This window comes from Mixophyes fleayi, chromosome 3 (genome assembly GCF_038048845.1).
Source record: "Mixophyes fleayi isolate aMixFle1 chromosome 3, aMixFle1.hap1, whole genome shotgun sequence".
In the NCBI taxonomy this organism is placed as follows: domain Eukaryota; kingdom Metazoa; phylum Chordata; class Amphibia; order Anura; family Limnodynastidae; genus Mixophyes; species Mixophyes fleayi.
The window spans coordinates 46,021,444-46,040,206 of NC_134404.1; the positions used below are offsets into that span (position 1 = coordinate 46,021,444).

Sequence of the window (18,763 nt, forward strand, 5' to 3'; positions counted from 1 at the left end):
TTTTAGTGACCTGTAATCATATCATACTCATCGCCGTACTGTAAGACACAAAGCAATCTTCTGTAGATGTCACTATCTGATAACCTCCTCTATGTGTGAAAGAGTGGACGTGTGACACCTTCCTAATTCAGCCAAATTAGGTACTCCTATCAGGCAGTTAAAGGGATCTTAACTACGAGCCTATAAATGTGTTGAAGACGGTCTAGTACAATTACAATTAATGTAAATAATAATTAACATTCACATTATGTTATGTTAATTGCCGTTATTTTAAATACCAGTACAGACTTTTATCTAATAAAGCAATTTATTCTGCAGAGTTCTATAAAATGACCAATGCAGTAAGATAAGACATATCAGCACAAGAACAGAGGTAAAGTGCAAAAAAATCTCCACATAAAAACTTTCAGTAACTCCTTCCCTTCCATAGTGAATATACCCATATAGTCATGTCCACAGACAGGCTTCATACATAATACATCTCATGCAATCACATCAGCATCAAGCACATATAAGTTAAGGTTTGTTTTCTGGACTTACATAGCAGTGAGTGGACGTGTAGAAGAAGAGTACAGGTATGCTGGATGTAGATGTCACCTACACTACAACAGGTAATGCAGACACCTGCCTACCAGCCTGCAACACCACAACCTGTCACTACACACATCCAATGAGATCCCAGCCAAGGAAAGAAATCTCAGTTTAAAGGAAAACAAAACACACTACAAAGAAGCAAGACCAGCCTCCTGCATTATCTCTCCACCCCCAGGAAGCAATGACAGCAGGGTCCTAGAGATCTCAATCCATTCACCTCTAAGATGTATTCTAGGCACAGGGTGCAGACAGAACCCACCTGATGTCTCCAATCACACTGTCATTTCTGTACAGATTGGGGGTATAATGACACATACTGATAGGAACTGTCAGCAGCACAATAATATTTGCATTGTCTCTGCTTAGCTCAGATTAATGCAGTTTGCACGTATACAGCTGAATATCAGCACTTGGAGATTCTTACATTTAATTTCATACAATTATTGATTTTATGCATCGATAGAGCAGATCTAGCACATCACATGCAGGATTACTCACGGGCGATCTCCTGGTATCAGTGCACAGATAAATGATCCAATTAGACGTTGCAACAACCCCCCCTGGTTTGTATGATCGGGCTGCAGAGGACACAGGCCAGCTAAAGGCAGCGGTGGGGGGGAACTAGGGAGTATTCCGACATCCAGCAGTCTCCTCGCCGTCTCCGCTGCTGTGGCCTCCGCTATACATCGCTGATCCGCCCTCAGGAGATGCAATCACCAGATGCCCATCAGACTCATGCAGCAGGCTAAGGGCTAGTAATACCCGGATGACATTGTGCAGTGAGTGTGTAAGGCAGTGTGTGTACTAGCTGTGTGCGTGTACCCATGCTGGAAATTATTTGTGACTTAGCAATAGGGAGGAGGCTGAGGTGATCCAGGCAGCCAATCACAAGGCTGCATTCCCTCAGCCCAATACATCAGCTGCTTCTGTGTCTCTTTAAGGAACTGCTGTAATGTGTCCATAGCTGTCATATTGGTATGCCCAGCCCACTAGTAATATGTGTAGTATTATTGTATTATTATTTGTATTATTTCCTCTGTTGAATCACTCTGTATGTCTCTACATTGGCTGCCTGTCTTCTACCGAATCCAATATAAAATACTCTTACTAACCTACAAGGCCATCAACAAAGCTGCACCAACATACATCTCCTCTCTTGTCACAAAATGTCTTCCAACTCGGCAACTCCGTTCTGCACAAGATCTGCGTCTCTCATCCACACTCATTACATCCTCCCATTCCCGGTTACAGGACTTTTTCCGGGCTGCACCCACTCTATGGAATTCTCTCTCTCTCGCACAATAAGACTCTCTCCTCTGGTCTACAAGCTTTCAAGCGTTTTCTGAAAACCCACCTTTTCAGACAAGCTTATAATATTCCTCAACCACCCTCTTAACCTCACTACATTACCCTAGTACCACCTGTTATACAACTACCCCTTGATCACCATTGTGTGACAGGATCACTTTGCTTATGAGTCACTTTTACCTTTGCAGTCTGCCTGGGCCGACTGCAAATGTAGACTTAACCTCATGTGTCAAACTCCCATTGTGCAATAGATTGTAAGCTTGCAAGCAGGGCCTTCTCACCTCTTTGTCGGTTTTACCCAGTTTGTTTATTAGTTTACTATGTTTGTCCCCAATTGTAAAGCGCTACGGAATATGTTGGCGCTATATAAATAAATTGATGATGATGATGATTATAAATACAAGGGTTTTTCTTGCATTCTTTCCTTACCAATGAACCATTTCTAGGATACTGCCAAGTTACAGTGCACATACTAGTGTTATGATTGGCAAGCACCAACACATTTACTGGCACTAAGGGGTCTATTATTAAACAGTGGTACCAATCATTAAATATGGCTGCAAATCGCAGAGGTACATAATGAAGTACAGCTGCAATTTACTATGTTGCAGGGATGCTCCTCCTCAACAAAGAGTTTTTTCCATACCCTTTCATCCGGGAGGGATCCAGCGAATCCGGAGAGGCTTTAGCTGGATCCCATTGAAAAATACCAGTGGCGTTACTTTGCTGCGTTCAAATAAACTTATCCATAATTTGAAATCCGGCTTCCTTCACCACCAATGTTTACGTTCCCTTGTTTTCCAAAACGCAAATCCACTGGGGCTTTTAAAAGGGTTCACTGCAACCTTTTCCACTCATTTCGTTTTCATCAAAATCAACTGTATAGTGGAATGGAGGCGTGAACGAGCGCGATTTATGCTCAAAATGATATTGTGTTTGTAATGCTAATAGACCTGTTTGAACCAGCATTTCAGCGGGAAGACAGGTATGCAGCTGTTGGAGAGTTGGCCCCCACCCTTAGAGGGCATCATTTGAACCGACCTATGACCTGCATTGTACTGGACTGTCCTAAATCCTGAACAATGGAAAATGCCATGATATCACCACTTTTTTTATGTGCCACAAACTGTATATAAATCAGGCACTGAGACATCTTTCAGTCTGTTTTAACCACAGGCTTCAGGACTGAATGACTGTATGCTGGATCTAGAGCACTACGTAGGTATCAGCTGTACTTTATTTTATTTTATTGTTATTTGTTACATCTTGCTATGAAATCTCATTGTGCGTTGGAATCACATTGATCGCAGCAGACATGATTTATTGATAGCGACTAGACGAACATAACAGAATACATTAAGATTACAACCTTACTACATTTTTCTTTCATGTTTTCTTATCTACTTCCATTATACTGTATATATTTGAAAAAAAAATTGATTTAATATATATTTTATATTCTTCACATATTTTTTACTTGTATTTACACATTGAGATTACATCACATCTTAGCACATAATTTCTATGTTTATTTATTTGTGCTGGAAACGTATACTCTCTTATATTTTTGACATCCTCTTAAGTGATTAGACTATTTGGTTTAATGCTTACACATTAGCATTACAATAAACTTAATTAGCCTTATGTTTGATTCCTGTTTTGGGAATTTTCATGTTTCGTAAGTTTAACTTAATATTATTGATCTTTTGGTGTTATATATATATGGGTTTGATTTTATTTTGTCTGCTCCATCAGGAATTTTTTTTACTTTGTATCAAGTATTTTCATTAACACATTAGCATTACTATTACATACCTCCCAACATTTCAGTACCCGTCAGCGGTACAGGGGGCGTGTTTACATTGCAGTGGGGGCGTGGCCCCCAGTATGACTTAGCACATGTCTAAGAGGAAGATTTCACTCTAGACACATTGCAGGCATTATAGGAAAGTATAAGTGCTAGCCACTAAGCAGGGTGGCTTAGTGGTTAGCACTTCTGCTTTACAACACTGGGGTCATGAGTTTGATTCCCGACCGTGGCCTTATCTGTGTGGAGTTTGTATGTTCTCCCCGTGTTTGTGTGGGTTTCCTCCAGGTGCTCCGGTTTCCTCCCACATTCCAAAAACATACTAGTAGGTTAATTGGCTGCTATCAAATTGACCCTAGTCTCTCTCTCTCTCTCTCTCTCTGTCTGTCTGTATCTGTGTCTGTAGACTGTGTGGGAATTTAGACTGTAAGCTCCAATGGGGCAGGGACTGATGTGAATGAGTTCTCTGTACAGAGCTGCGGAATTAGTAGCGCTATATAAATAGCTGATGATGATGATAAGAGCCGATCTCCTCCAGCGTATAGATCGTACAAAATAAAATGTTGTGAAGTGAAAATGACAATACCACTTTTCCTTTAGACACTGAAAGCACCAGCCAGTTGCCGTTTTCTTTTGCCAAGAATAGAGACATTTTCAGTTCAAGGCCTTTCCTCTCACTGTATCACGCTAGTTACAAAGCTGACTGTCTTAGTAGCATCAGTGATGAGACAAGGTGGCATCTGTACTGTTCAGTAACTGGCTCCGTACTTGACAACAATCTTATTGCATAGGCCCCACACAAGTTCCACACCTTAGATCCAACTAGCGATGCCGTATAGTAATTTGTCTGTCTCCAAAGACTCAGTGAGAAGGTGAATACACCATTAAGATATAAATCAGTGGCTTTTCACTGGTGGCAGCAGATTGGTCTGCCACTATAGGATACAAGAATTATTTTATGAATGTGCTGACTAGATGTGTATAAAGTACAGCCATGGGGTAGAAGAACTGCACTAGATGACCTCAGCAAGTACCTTCCATCAGGCATCTAAGAGTTGGTTGTTTACCCACCTGCCACTTCACGTCAGTAATACAAGTCTGTACTATGTATGTGTGACTGTGTGACGGGCCATTGTAGAGCAGGGGGCCTTGGGCATATGCCCCTAGACCCCCCACTTAATCCAGTTCTGCCAACTTGTTTTGTGGCACCCTTAGTCACAAACCAGCACCCCATATAGACTGGTGCCACTTACTAACTCTCACATCGCAACACCACTGACTAGAGGGAAGTTAGGGACTACCTGTAGATACTTATATCTTAAAATTGCTCATGACCAAGGACAGAAGTAAAAATAATTTTAAACGTCTTAAAAAGAAATATCTATTCTGATTGAAGATTAATATATACTATATGGCCTCACCTGTTAATTATTGAATTGAGGTGTTTTAATCAGACCTGTTGCCAGAGGTGCATAAAATCATGCAGTCTTCATTTGCAAACATTTGTGATACAAAATGGGTCATTCTGAAGAGCTCAGTGACTTCAGGCGTGGTACTGTGATAGGATGCCACCTTAGCAATAAGACGGTTTATGAAATTTCATCCCTGCTGGATATTCCACGGTCAACTGTAAGTGATATTATTAGAAAGTGGAAGAGTTTAGGAACAACAGCAACGCAGCCACGAAGCGGAAGACCACATAAAATCATAGAGCGGGGTCAACGACTTCTAGGACACATGGTGCGTAAAAATCACCAACGCTTTGCTGATTCCATAGCCGAAGAGTTCTGAACTTCCACTGGCATTAATGTAAGCACAAACCCTGTGCGGCGGGAGCTTAATGGAATTGGTTTCCATGGTCGTACAGCTGCATGCAAGCCTCACATCACCAAGACCAATGCCAAGCGTCGGATGGAGTGGTGTAAAGCACACTGACACTGGACTGTGGAGCAGTGGAAACGTGTTCTGTGGAGTGACGAATCACGCTTCTCTGGTAGCCAAATGGGCGAGTCTGGGTTTGGCGGATGCCGTGAGAACGTTACCTGCCTGACTGCATTATGCCAACTGTGAAATTACGTGGAGGAGGGAATAATAGTATTGGGCTGTTTTTCAGGGTTTGGACTAGGCCCCTTATCTGTAGTGAAGGCCAAGTCATTTTGGACAATGCTTCCAACTTTGTGACAACAGTTTGGGGTAGGCCCTTTTCTATTCCAAAATGACTTTGTAGCAAAGACTACAAAGACATGGTTTGATGAGTTCGGTGTGGAAGAACTTGACTGGCCTGCACAGAGCCCTAAAGTCAACCCCATCGTACACCTTTGGGATAAACTGGAACGTAGATTACGAGCCAGACCTTCTCGTCCAACATCAGTGTCTGACCTCATAAATGCTCTACAGAATGAATGGGCACAAATTCCCACAGAAACACTCCAACATCTTGTGGAAGCCTTCCAAGAAGAGTGGAAGCTGTTATCACTGCAAAAGGGGGACCAACTCCATATTAAAGTACATGTATTTGAATACAATGACATTACAGTCCCTGTTGTTGTAATGGTCAAGCGTCCGAATACTTTTGTCCATATAGTGTGTATATAATATAGGACATTGCTATTTCTACCCTATGTCTCATGTCTGTTCTCCTCATACAACCCTGATGTTATGTCTTATGCTAAATCTTCTGCTGTTTGTTCACTCACGTGCCTTGAATTCGGTATGCGTGCCAATGTAATTGCTAGCTCATGACTATTCATGTATGCTTCATAATATTATTAATATATGTATCTGTTGGCTTGTTATTATATTTATGTATTTCATATTTATGAAGTGTATGTTATATATCTGTAAGATCTGGCACTAAGGAATCTGTGACACCCTATAAGTTAGCACATCTGCCTTACAGCACTGGAGTCATGAGTTCAATTCCCAACCATGGCCTTATCTGTAAGGAGTTTGTATGTTCTGCTCGTGTTTGCGTGGGTTTCCTCCAGGTGCTCCGGTTTCCTCCCACACTCCAAAAACATACTGGTAGGTTAATTGGCTGCTGACAAATTTACCCTAGTCTGTGTGTCTGTCTGTATGTGTGTGTGTTAGGGAATTTAGACTGTAAGCCCCAATGGGGCAGGGACTGATGTGAGTGAGTTCTCTGTACAGCGCTGCGGAATTAGTGGCGCTATATAAATAAATGGTGATGATGATGATGTGACCATATGAAAGCATGACGCCTCAGCCCAAGTGCTTTGATTCAGGTCACAGAAATACAAGGTGTCTCCCAATATCTATAATAATTTACATTATTCCTTTTAAGTTTATTTATTTTTCTTAAGTGATGATCTCAGAACTCACCAGTTATAAAATATTTTGTTTACAGGAGGTTGTACATAATTTGTGTGTTATAAGGAAATAATCACGTGATAAAGAGAACTTGCAGGTAAAGGCAGGATTAGGATGTCAGTAAGTCTCTGCAGTTGCTCTCTGCACCACGTCCAGTTGCCGCAGTCCCTTGCAGCTGACAGAGACTCTGGGGAATAAAAGAGACACGTCTGCACAAGGATGAACCCTGTGTTCCGATTAGATCAGTGTTATCTTAAGCAAAGATCCAGGTCGTGGAGTCATTGACACGCATTGTCGTCGGAATGGGATCTGGGTGAAAGCATCTAGTCCTGCTGACTTACAGTGAGCAACAAGAGATGTACAGAGGTGTCTTCTATCAAGGTGACCTCAGCAGCAATCTATCATTCATTCATTATCTGCCCTCATTTAGCATTGCCTTTGCTGTGCACTCGGTTATCTTAATCAAACCTCTATCTTTACATAATATGTCATAAATACATGCACTACATAGGGAGCATACTATATCAATTAACCATTTAAAGTATGATAAAGTAAAAACAATATTATATTAACATTATTGGTGTCATTTTAGAATTATCCTCACACATTTAAGTAATATCTTGTCATATTAATTCAGAGTTTCAGGAATCAGTATTAAATTTGTGAGTTGGCAATAGACAAATACTACTTTATATAGACTTATTATTGTTCTCTATAAACACAGATGAAGTCGTCAGGGTTTATGAGAAACTCAGTATACTAGGACGGAATCCAGGAAGGCTGGGATAATGTATAATAATAATATATAATATATATATATATAATAATATTGTAATCGTTACCCACATTTCTTAAATGATCTATAACTTATATTCATAGACAAGAGATCACAAGTCATACTCATCACTATCACAGGGCTACAATTCATTGCCCGAACAGCTGACAATCTATAACATTGCAGGCAGAATATAATTACACTGTACATGTCACACAAAAACCTTAAAGGGTTAAACTTTATTTAAACTTAAGAAATGGTTACTGTGCCCTGGAGCTAACTGATTATCAGCTAATAGAAAGATATTACAAACCGTTGTCTTTTTCACTTCTGATTCAGACAAGAAGCTGTTGTACTTCAAGGAGTGTAAAATTTGTTTGACTCTCCCCATGTTGTCATCCGGGCAGGTACGGACGGGGTACGGTCAGTGAATTCATAGAGAGCTCCGGAATGCTGCCAACGTCCCAGTTTATCCCATGGCTGCAGTACCTCCATACAGCTATAGTATGCTGTACCTATTACAGCACAGAGCTGCCAGACAACATAGAGCGTTCTTTGTCCACTGGCAGCACTTTCTAGTAGATGTGTGCAGCTTGTTAATGATGCTGTAAGCTCATTCTCTGCCTAGTGCAGAATAGGCCAGGGGGGCTGAGGGTTACATGTGGAGAAGAGCGAGATAGTGCCATGCAACTTTTTAAATGTAACTAAAATAACTCATATTTGCATTACTAAATAACTATACGACTACAAATGAAGTATACACACAAGTGAAATAATACATATATTTTAGAGATATCATTTTACACTTAGTGGTCACTTTACAAGACATTTTGCTATTATTTGGTTTGAGATTGAAATATAGAAGTAATAGTGTCACCTCCAACAAAGTACATCTTAGTATCACCACGTTAATTAATGTGAATATTTCCTTTTTTCTTCTAAAATGATGCTGAACTGATGGTTATTTAAGCATTGAGCAACTTATGACAGTTGGGAACGACAGGCCGGTCCCATAGTGGGCCATCTTGGGCTGGGTCACTGGACTACCTGCATTTCATTTTTCCTTTAATATGTTCCTAATAGCCGAATCTCCCCTGAAACAATTTCTAAAGTTTAGAATGTTTAATGGAATTTTGCCACTTTAAAGTGGTGTACAATGCATAGGCAAAGCGAGGGGGGGGAAGGGGGGGGGATCCTAGGATAACCTAGGAGCTGGTTTTTTCTCTACTCAGTGAAATGGGTGAATTTCTTTTCCCATCTCCGCACCCCTTTAACTTTTTGTTTGGACTTTTAAAAGAGTATTACCATGGATAAAAATGAATGGATGAATGTTTTCACCTTTCGAACACTTGTATCACTAAGATAGGGACAGGTAGCAGTAGGGAGGATTCCAACTGGTATTGTCAGGCTTCCAACATCAAGGGGCTTGTAAAGGAGCAGACACCCCCAACACCTTACCACAGGTGTGGAAGTTGTGGCCATACCCCCCCCCCCCCCCCCCACAATGATCTCATCACAGAGGCATGTGCTAACATTGCAGTTCAGAGAATCTCTCCACCATTGGAATATATCATTGCAGCAAGGCAACAGCTACTCCTCCTAAGAGGCCTGTTCTAAATAGGTTTCATCCCCAGGAGGCAGGTGTATGCGCTTACATGCCCCCGATCCACCTCCCAGGTGTAGCAAATAAAAATTCTGCCTGTTTTACTGTGCATCAGTAGTAAACCAAAGCGGATTTTTGCGGCCCACAGTTGTACTTAAGTCCAGATCTGAAACCTTAATATATTTTCTCTATGTGGTCCTTTGGATCACTAATAAATCAATCGCCCCATTTTATGAGCAAATGGGAGCATGATACTTAAATCAGTTTAACACCCACACAGTGGAAAATATGTCTTATCTCATAAATGCTCTTCAAGCAGTGGCGCAGGCAGGGGGGTTTCTGGTTCTCCAGAAACCCCTCCCCTCCGCGAACCAACGGTACTGTACAGCAGCCGCGGCGCTGTCAAAGAAGCGTATTGTAGTATAATACAGCACTGCCGCGGATGCTGCTTGACAGTGCCGCGACTGCTGTAGAATTCAGACTCACCGAAATGGAGCTTCTGCGCATGCGCAGCAGCTCCCTCTCGCAATATTTTTTTTTTTTCCCGGGGGGGGGCGGAAACCCCCCCTTCTAAATCCTGCATTCGCCCCTGTCAAGCAACAAGACACAAGATGGGTAACAAACCCCACACACAGTGGAACCCCATTGCTACAGTCATGTAAAGGCTGTTTCCTGCCCATCTCAATATGTACCGCAAGTGTGATCTACAGTCATAGCCAAAGGTTTTGAGAATGACACAAATATTATTTTTCACAAAGTCTGCTGCCTCATTTTTATGATAGCAATTTGCATATATTCCAGAATGTCATGAAGAGTGATCAGATGAATTGCAAATAATTTCAAAGTCCCTCTTTGTCATGACAAAGAACAACATTGCCACTGAATTTCAGCCCTGCCACAAAAAGACTTGCTGACATCAGGTCAGTGATTCTCTCGCTATCACAGGTGAGAATGTTGACAAGAACAAGGCTGGAGATCACTCTGTCATGCTGATTGAGTTAGAATAACAGACTGGAAGCTTTAAAAGGAGGGTGGTGCTTGGAATCATTGTTCTTTCTGTTAACCATGGTTTCCTGCAAGGAAACACGTGCAGTCATCATTGCTTTGCACAAAAAGGGCTTTACAGGCAAGGATATTGCTGCTAGTAAGATTGCACCTAAATCAACCATTTATCGGTTCATCAAGAACTACAAGGAGAGAGGTTCAATAGTTGTGAAGAAGGCTTCAGGGCACCCAAGAACGTCCAGCAAGCGCCAGGACGTCTCCTAAAATTGATTCAGCTACGGGATCGGGACACCACCAGTGCAGAGCTTTCTCAGGAATGGCAGCAGGCAGGTGTGAGTGCATCTGCACGCACAGTGAGGCGAAGACCTTTGGAGGATGGTCTGGTGTCAAGAATGAAAGGTGAGGGCTACCATCAGTCCTGTGTCATGCCAACAGTAAAGCATCCTGAGACCATTCTGTGTGGGGTTGCTTCTCAGCCAAGGGAGTGGGCTCACTCACAATTTTGCCTAAGAACACAGCCATGAATAAAGAAGGGTACCAAAACATCCTCCAAGAGCAACTTCTCCCAATCATCCAAGAACAGTTTGGTGATGAACAATGCCTTTTCCAGCATGATGGAGCCCCTTGCCATAAGGCAAAAGTGATCGCTAAGTGGCTCGGGGATCAAAACTTTGAAATTTTGGGTCCATTGCCAGGAAACTCCCCAGACCTAAATCCCATTGAGAACTTGTTGTCAATCCTCAAGAAGCGAGTGGACAAACAAAAACCCACAAATTCTGTCCAAGTATTGATTAGGCAAGAATGGGCGGCCATCAGTCAGTATGTGGTCCAGAAGTTTATTGACAGCATGCCAGGGCGACTTACAGAGGTCTTCAAAAAGAAGGGTCAACACTGCAAATATTGACTCTTTGCATAAACTTAATGTAATTGTCAATACAAGTGTTTGACACTTATGAAATGTTTGTAATTTTACGTCAGTATACCATAGCAACATCTGACAAAAAGGTCTAAAAACACTGAAGCAGCAAACTTTGTGAAAACCGATAGTTGTGTCATACTCAAATCTTTTGGCCATGACTGTAGATAGAGAGTCAATCTTACATCTCTGATGTACTTGTACAAAGTCTAGTTTTAATCAATACTATTCCAGGTGCCCAGACACCACAGGGTCCTACCTTTTCTCTATTATACCGTAACATGATCCTCTTTCTACAAAAATATCCTTTTAATACATATTTTAAATTCAGCAAAGCCCTTGATCCTGGTCCTGCTTTTTAGTAAGGGCATGTTTTCACTATACTCATCTGCTTGCTTTTCTATGGATCCAGTATAAACATTCACAGGAATAGAAGCATGTATTTCTCACATACCCTGGAACTCTGTGGATTAAGACCTGGTAGCATCTTCTGACTTCCTACTACCTTTCTATCCATTTTTTAAATATATATCCTCTTCTGTTTTCCCTGCACTATGTTTCCTCCCTCTTTCTATTTCTCCACTGTGACTGTTTAGTCCAGCCAATCCTTCACCTGGGCCCTTCCTTATCCCTGTGATTAATTAGCTTTGGTAATACTTTGGTTGAATAATTGTGTATTTATGTGTTAATCTAGTTTGTTTTTCTCCTAATTATGCTCTCATTGTTTACTAATAAACACTTTATAAATAAAGTGTTTAAAAAGTATTTCTGCACATTCATTTCTCAAAGGCAACACTAAACAAGTGATTGTTCTGCAGTAAATTCAGATTTGAGATATGTTTGCATGCATTAGACCTTTTATCACTATAATTTAAGATAACACCCTGTTGTTATAAACCATATACAGATTCCTCTCCCTTTTCAGGAAACATCAGTGGGAAAACTTCCAAATTAATAGCGCTGTGTTTTTAATGCAGTGGTCGGATGTCTGGCCATTGCTGCTACCAGGTATTACCACTATAAGCCTGGTTCCATCTAACCCAACATCCTCTTGGGTTAGAACTCAAATAAACAAGGTGTAGCTATATTGTATATACTGTAGTGAGTTATTTCTCCTGCTGTGGAAAATTGTACATAAACACCAACATAGGGATTACTGTTTCATAGAGGAGGAAGTAATATTACACGTTGTCATAAGCAAAGCACAATAAATGTACTTAGTGCAATAAATATTAGTCATTTGTGATCTGATGATTTAGCAGTCAAGTGCCTCCACCCTTTACCTGTCATAGAGCTATTTCTTTTATTTATCACGCTAATGCTTATTTATACAGGAAGTATAAAAACAGTGGGGTAAATAAAGAGGAATGTTAGGAAATGAATTTGTGTAATATTTGATTTTCAGAAACTGCCGGTCTTGGGGAAGTAAGAAAACGTTTTTTTAAAGGGCAAATGAAGCATATGTATCCATTCAAGGCCTAATTATCCAATAGACTGACTAGGCTGCAGCCTAGGGTGTAGGGCTTTTTTTGGGGGGATTGGGCGCAAAATTTTGGGAGGGTTGCAAAATTGTCACGGGTGTACAAACTGAAATTCATTTTAAAATATAAGAGAATAGTTGGTCTGTAGGAAGGTTTAATATTGACGTATTCCCATGGCAAAGGTTGAAGACAATATGTCCTCCTTGGGCGGGTGCTTGAGGATCAGCGAGCAGGAGAGACAAGGATGACGACAGGCGTAGATGTGACAGCACCCTCTCACTTCACCCTCAGAAGCGCTCATTCATGCCTCCGTTCTGCTATAAAGTTCTGAGTCTAAGGAAAACAAGCCTTTTAAAAAGCCAAGTGGTGCTGAGTTTAGAAGTCACAGAAACATAAACATTGGAGGGAGGGAGGTGAAGGAGGCCAGATTTTAAAATAAGGACGAGTTCGGTTTTACCTACCACGTATTAGACTGGCGTGGAAGACGAGGGGATGCCTCACAGCGCTGGGGTCATGAGTTTGATTCCCAACCATGGTCTTATCTGCGTGAAGCTTGTATGTTCTCCCTGTGTTTGCGTGGGTTTCCTCCAGGTGCTCCGGTTTCCTCCCACACTCCAAAAACATACTGGTAGGTTAATTGTCTGCTATTAAATTGCCCTCAGTCTCTCTCGGTTTGTGTGTGTGTGTGTGTGTGTGTGTCTGTGTGTGTTAGGGGATTTAGATTGTAAGCTCCAATGGGAGAGGGACTGATGTGAGTGATGTCTCTGTGTAGTGGAATTAGTGGCGCTATATAAATGAATACATGATGACTATGATGTTACAAGAGTATTAGCCTAGGGCAGTGGTTCCCAAACTGTGCGCCTTGGCTCCCTGGGGTGCCTTGGAGATCTCACAGGGGTGCCTTGGCCAGGGCCAGGGGTAAGCAAGGCAGGGGACTACTTGGTAATTATTTTGACTTAGGGGTGCCTTGAAAAAATTTTAGAGACCCTAAGGGTGTCTTGAACTGAAAAAGTTTGGAATCCACTGGCCTAGGGCGTACTGTACCCTGAATCAGGCCCTGTATCTATGCATGTGTACTACTGTAATAAACAATCTACTTAACATCTGCTCTGCATTCATTCTGCCCAATTCCTTTGCTGAAAATTACGTAATCATGTTAAATTCCTGATTTTGAATTTCCCTGGAATGGTTACAGGTGCAGGAACAGTAATTGGCGTTTAGTCTCCTAGGTAACAGACATACCCTATATAGATTATCCCATGCAACTGTTGTTATTTTTTTAAATGTTGCAATGGGGACCCAGGGTAAAACTGACAAGTGAGTGTTGCCTTAATGCTTTCAATGTGACCTTTTCAGGAACGCTGAAAAATATTTTTTATTTTGTATGGTCAGGTAAAAACAAACACATATTATAACAGCCAGACAGTAAGTCCATTTTATTAGGTACTGACAAACATATTGTAGAATTAAATATAATACAACAAACAATAAAAAATACATTTATTTTAAGAATAAGCGATGGGGGGGTATGGTCAATGGGGAAAAAAGGATTGAGAGATAAAGGAGAAAAAGAAAAAGGGAGGGTACAGGACAAGTGTGGAAAATGAGAACTTAGGAGGTATCTGATAATGATGGTCTGAAAAGAGGGTATTCTAGTACAGTGTTTTTTAAACCTGGTGCTCAGGGCTCCCTAACAGTGCATGTTTTCTATATCTCCTTGCTTAGTACCAGAGCCGGATTTACACCTAATGGGGCCCTAGGCAAGATATCGGTTTGGGCCCCCCCCCTTCACACACACAGTGGCCCCTCACACACACACACACACACACACACAGTGGCCCCTCACACACACACACACACACACAGTGGCCCCTCACACACACATAATACACGCACGCAGTGGCCCCTCACACACACATAATACACGCACGCAGTGGCCCCTCACACACGCATAATACACGCACGCAGTGGGGACACACACACACATAATACACGCACGCAGTGGGGACACACACACATAATACACGCACGCAGTGGGGACACACACACATAATACACGGACGCAGTGGGGACACACACACATAATAGACGGACGCAGTGGGGACACACACACATAATGGACGGACGCAGTGGACACACACACACAATACACGGTCACAGTGGGGACACACACACATAATACACGGACACAGTGGGGACACACACACATAATACACGGACGCAGTGGGGACACACACACATAATACACGGACGCAGTGGGGACACACACACATAATACACGGACGCAGTGGGGACACACACACATAATACACGGACGCAGTGGGGACACACACACACACAATACCAGGACGCAGTGGGGACACACACGCACAATACCAGGACGCAGTGGGGACATACACGCATAATACCAGGACGCAGTGGGGACACACACACACTTAATATACTACCCCACCCCTCCCCCAACTTACCTTTTTCCTTGTAGGAGCTGTGGAGTATTCATCCCCTTCACACATGGGACTGCACTTGTGATGTAGTGCATGTCCCATGTGACACACAGCAGGCCACACAGAGGAGGGAGGGAGGAGACCAGCCACCACACTAGCCCCATGTGGCCCCTCCCCCGACTCACGGCACCCGACCCCCCCTCCCCCGATTTTTTATATTTTTTTTAAAATTGCTCCTGTCCCCCCCAGCTGTGCCCCCCGAGAGCCGCTATGCCCTAGGCAGGTGCCTAGGTTGCATAGCGGTAAATCCGGCCCTGCTTAGTACAGGTGTATTCATTACTGACTGACACATTGTATCAGATCCACAGATGCACCTTGAAAAAGACCAGTTCAGGTCGAAACATGTTGGAGCTTGTTTATTGCTGATTTTTATATCTCTTACACTGAATGGATGTTTATGTTTTGGTGTACTCTGCATGGGAACCAGTTTGGAAACTTTGTGGAACCTTTACCAACTGCCTGAATATTTCATCTATCTGGTATGAGTAGATATACTTTGTTTTTATACTATATATCTCTGTGATTATATGAATAAATTTTTATCCAAGCAATATCACACTAGAGATATTTTATTCCCTTTTTTTATGCTGGTGAAACATCTAAAATTCGTGTCAATGGAAATATCCCATGGATGGAGACTATATGAAAAGAAAAGACAAGTTATCTTTTGATGAGCCCATATTTCATCTGACTCTTGTGAGTACCCCACCATAGGGGGTGTCTACATATAAGAGAAGATCTTCTGTGTCTATTGAACTATTTATTTATTTTTTATTTTTTATTATTTATTTTTTATTTTTTGTTATATATATTAATTGGACTGTATTACACTATATTGTCCTTTTTTTCTCTGTTCCATGATCACATGAATACTTGTGAGAAATAAGAATCGGAGGGTGGTCATCACCAAATTTAAGTATTATCTTTATTATTTATTTAGAAAGAATATTTATAAGCGCCTGTAGGTCTTCATATTATTGTAATTTGTCTATGAATTGTTGGGAAGTTGTGTATATTCCCTTTGAATTCCAGCGGGCGGCTGTTAAAAGTGAAGCGCTATTTGGATTTCACATTCCGTTTTTATATTGTACTATAAGCTAATTTTACAGACTACGGGTAAGTCATTTATAAAAATGGAAAACAGTTATGATCCCAGAACAGAACCCTTATGTGCCCCACAGGTAACATCTAGGAAGGTAAAGTTGAGCCAGAGATTAATACATACTGGGATTTTCCTGGTGAATAAGAGTGAAAACACTTTAGCGCATGTTTTCCAATAACTGAGCACTGAAGTTTGTTTAACAATATAGTCTGATAAAACGTTTGCAAAGTGTAGGAATATTATAAAATAATACTGTCTCCTTAATTTCCTTCTAAAATAATATTGCCACCTTAATTTCATTCAAAATTAATTTTGCCCCCATAAGTTCATAAACAATTAAACATACCCCCTTAATCAATAAATAATACCTTCCTAATGTTTTATAAGTTAACGATGCCTCCTCTTAGGTTATAAATAGAGATAGCTCAAGCAATATGCTGTTTGAACCCTCTGGCCTATCAGACGGTCTAAAAACTTGACCATTTCTGGCATTTCTTTGTGGTTATTCTGACTAAACCTTCGACGGTTTAGTTGTTTCGAAATCACCACACATCGCGAGCGGTTTAAGTTTTGACCCTCCAAACCACTGGATAATACATCCGGCAGTTTGAATGTGAAAATCGCCAGCGATGTGCGGCAGTTTCAGAACCGCCTGAAAAACTTAGCATTTTTCTCCCAAATCTTTGGTAACTCAAAGGTGCATTTAAGGTCAAGTCCTTTTGTGGGACATAAAGGTTGTAATTACTTCCTCTCTAGTGATTTTTCTCTTTTAAATTGTCTTGCAAAATTAAATCTCCTTTTTGCATTTGGTGCAAAAGTAAGTACACTCATCCAAACTTAGATCACGGAGGGTTCGATCGACCCAACTCCTCCTGTCAACTTTTTTTTTTACTTCGACAGATAACACCAGCTTGGCCTAATTTTGTATTAAGGCAAAGTCTCCATACAACCGTAAGCACTTGAGAAAAAGTAGACACATGACATCACTAAACAGCATTGTGGTCTTTATTTTCTGCAGTTCATAAGTTACTGTTACTGAATTCATTTACATTACTTGACTCCTTGGCAGCCATGTGTGTTACAACAGACAATTGTAATAACAAGATGACAAAAAGCAGCATGACTACGTGTGTTGCCACAGTGTAAGATGAGTATTGTAAGGTCACAAGAGAACAATACACAAATGTAGTAATAAAGGTGTTAATTATGCTTTGCAAGAGCGTGCGCTCAGTGGCATGACCCAATGACACACTGACAATGGATGGGACATTTCAGGAGAAGCAGGTTCTCACAAACAACCACAAGGTATGGACAGGTGAATAATATAGTGCAAAGAAGGAAAGAACGTGACAATGACGGGTGCATTATTTCTCCTTAATAAGGAAGGAGGATAACATTAATTAAAGATAAAGTTCATAAAGTGCACTTATTGCAAATGAGAGTAATTTTTTTACCATCCACTAGAAGCTTCATTAAGACATCAAGAACAAGTGATGCTGCGTTCCATAAATAATGATTTATCTCACTAGCCGGCTGCCTTCACTGTGTACTGGGGACAAGTACCCTGCAAACTTAATCATCTGATTGTGTGAATTATGCATTATACACCACTGAGCTCCCTGCTCCCAGCCCATTTGGTAAGGATTTGACGGGTCGGCAGACACATGTTCAACACAGTGCCCGGCCTCTCTACTACACAGTAAAGTGCTATATTTCATAATAAATAATAGTGGAATGTACATAGCACTATAATGCTATCACATATAGCACATTACAGTGTATTAGACAGGCAGACTAGGGGGTAAATGTATCAAGCTGAGAGTTTTCCGGCGGGTTTGAAAAACCAATCAGATTCTAGCTATCATTTATTTAGTACAGTCTACAAAATGACAGCTAGAATCTGATTGGTTGCTACAGGCAACATCTCCACTTTTCAAACCCGCCGGAAAACTCTCAGCTTGATACATTTACCCCCTAGATGTATATAATATGCAGGTACAGCAACAAGGGCAGTATATTGTGTCTGAACACTGCTTATTCCTCCTTTTCATTTATGATTTGAATATAGAGCTAACTGCTATAGGCTATGTAGCAAGAGATGAATTTTTTTTACCTTACATTATAAACAAAACAATGGATACAATAAACTGGTGTCTAACATAATTTAGTTTTAAGTGAAAGAGAAAAGTTTTCTTTTAATGTCCCCGTGGATTGCTAAATGAAATGTTTGAGATTCACCAAAGACTGTGACGTGCTTCTCTCCAGTTCTTGTACAATGATGAAATATGGAGCGAGACCAGAACATCTGGAGAATTACTGGCTCACTGACACTTCTCAA

General features: G+C 41.2%; 1 protein-coding gene across 5 annotated transcripts in view; it reads right to left on the reverse strand.

The window, feature by feature from the left end:
• The window catches only part of LPIN1 (lipin 1), a 165,231-nt gene that overhangs the window by 90,139 nt on the left and 56,329 nt on the right, over nt 1–18,763 (reverse strand). Inside the window, exon 1 of one of the 5 annotated variants that reach the window (XM_075201420.1) lies at nt 8,128–8,225. The exons of 2 other annotated variants lie outside the window; for them this stretch is intronic. In XM_075201420.1, coding sequence (XP_075057521.1) covers nt 8,128–8,205 — 78 coding nt within the window. In that variant the 5' untranslated portion in view covers nt 8,206–8,225. Of the gene's footprint in view, nt 1–540; nt 687–1,092; nt 1,437–8,127; nt 8,226–18,763 lie in introns of those variants that run through there. 2 more of the 5 variants (XM_075201423.1, XM_075201422.1) reach the window with 2 other exon arrangements.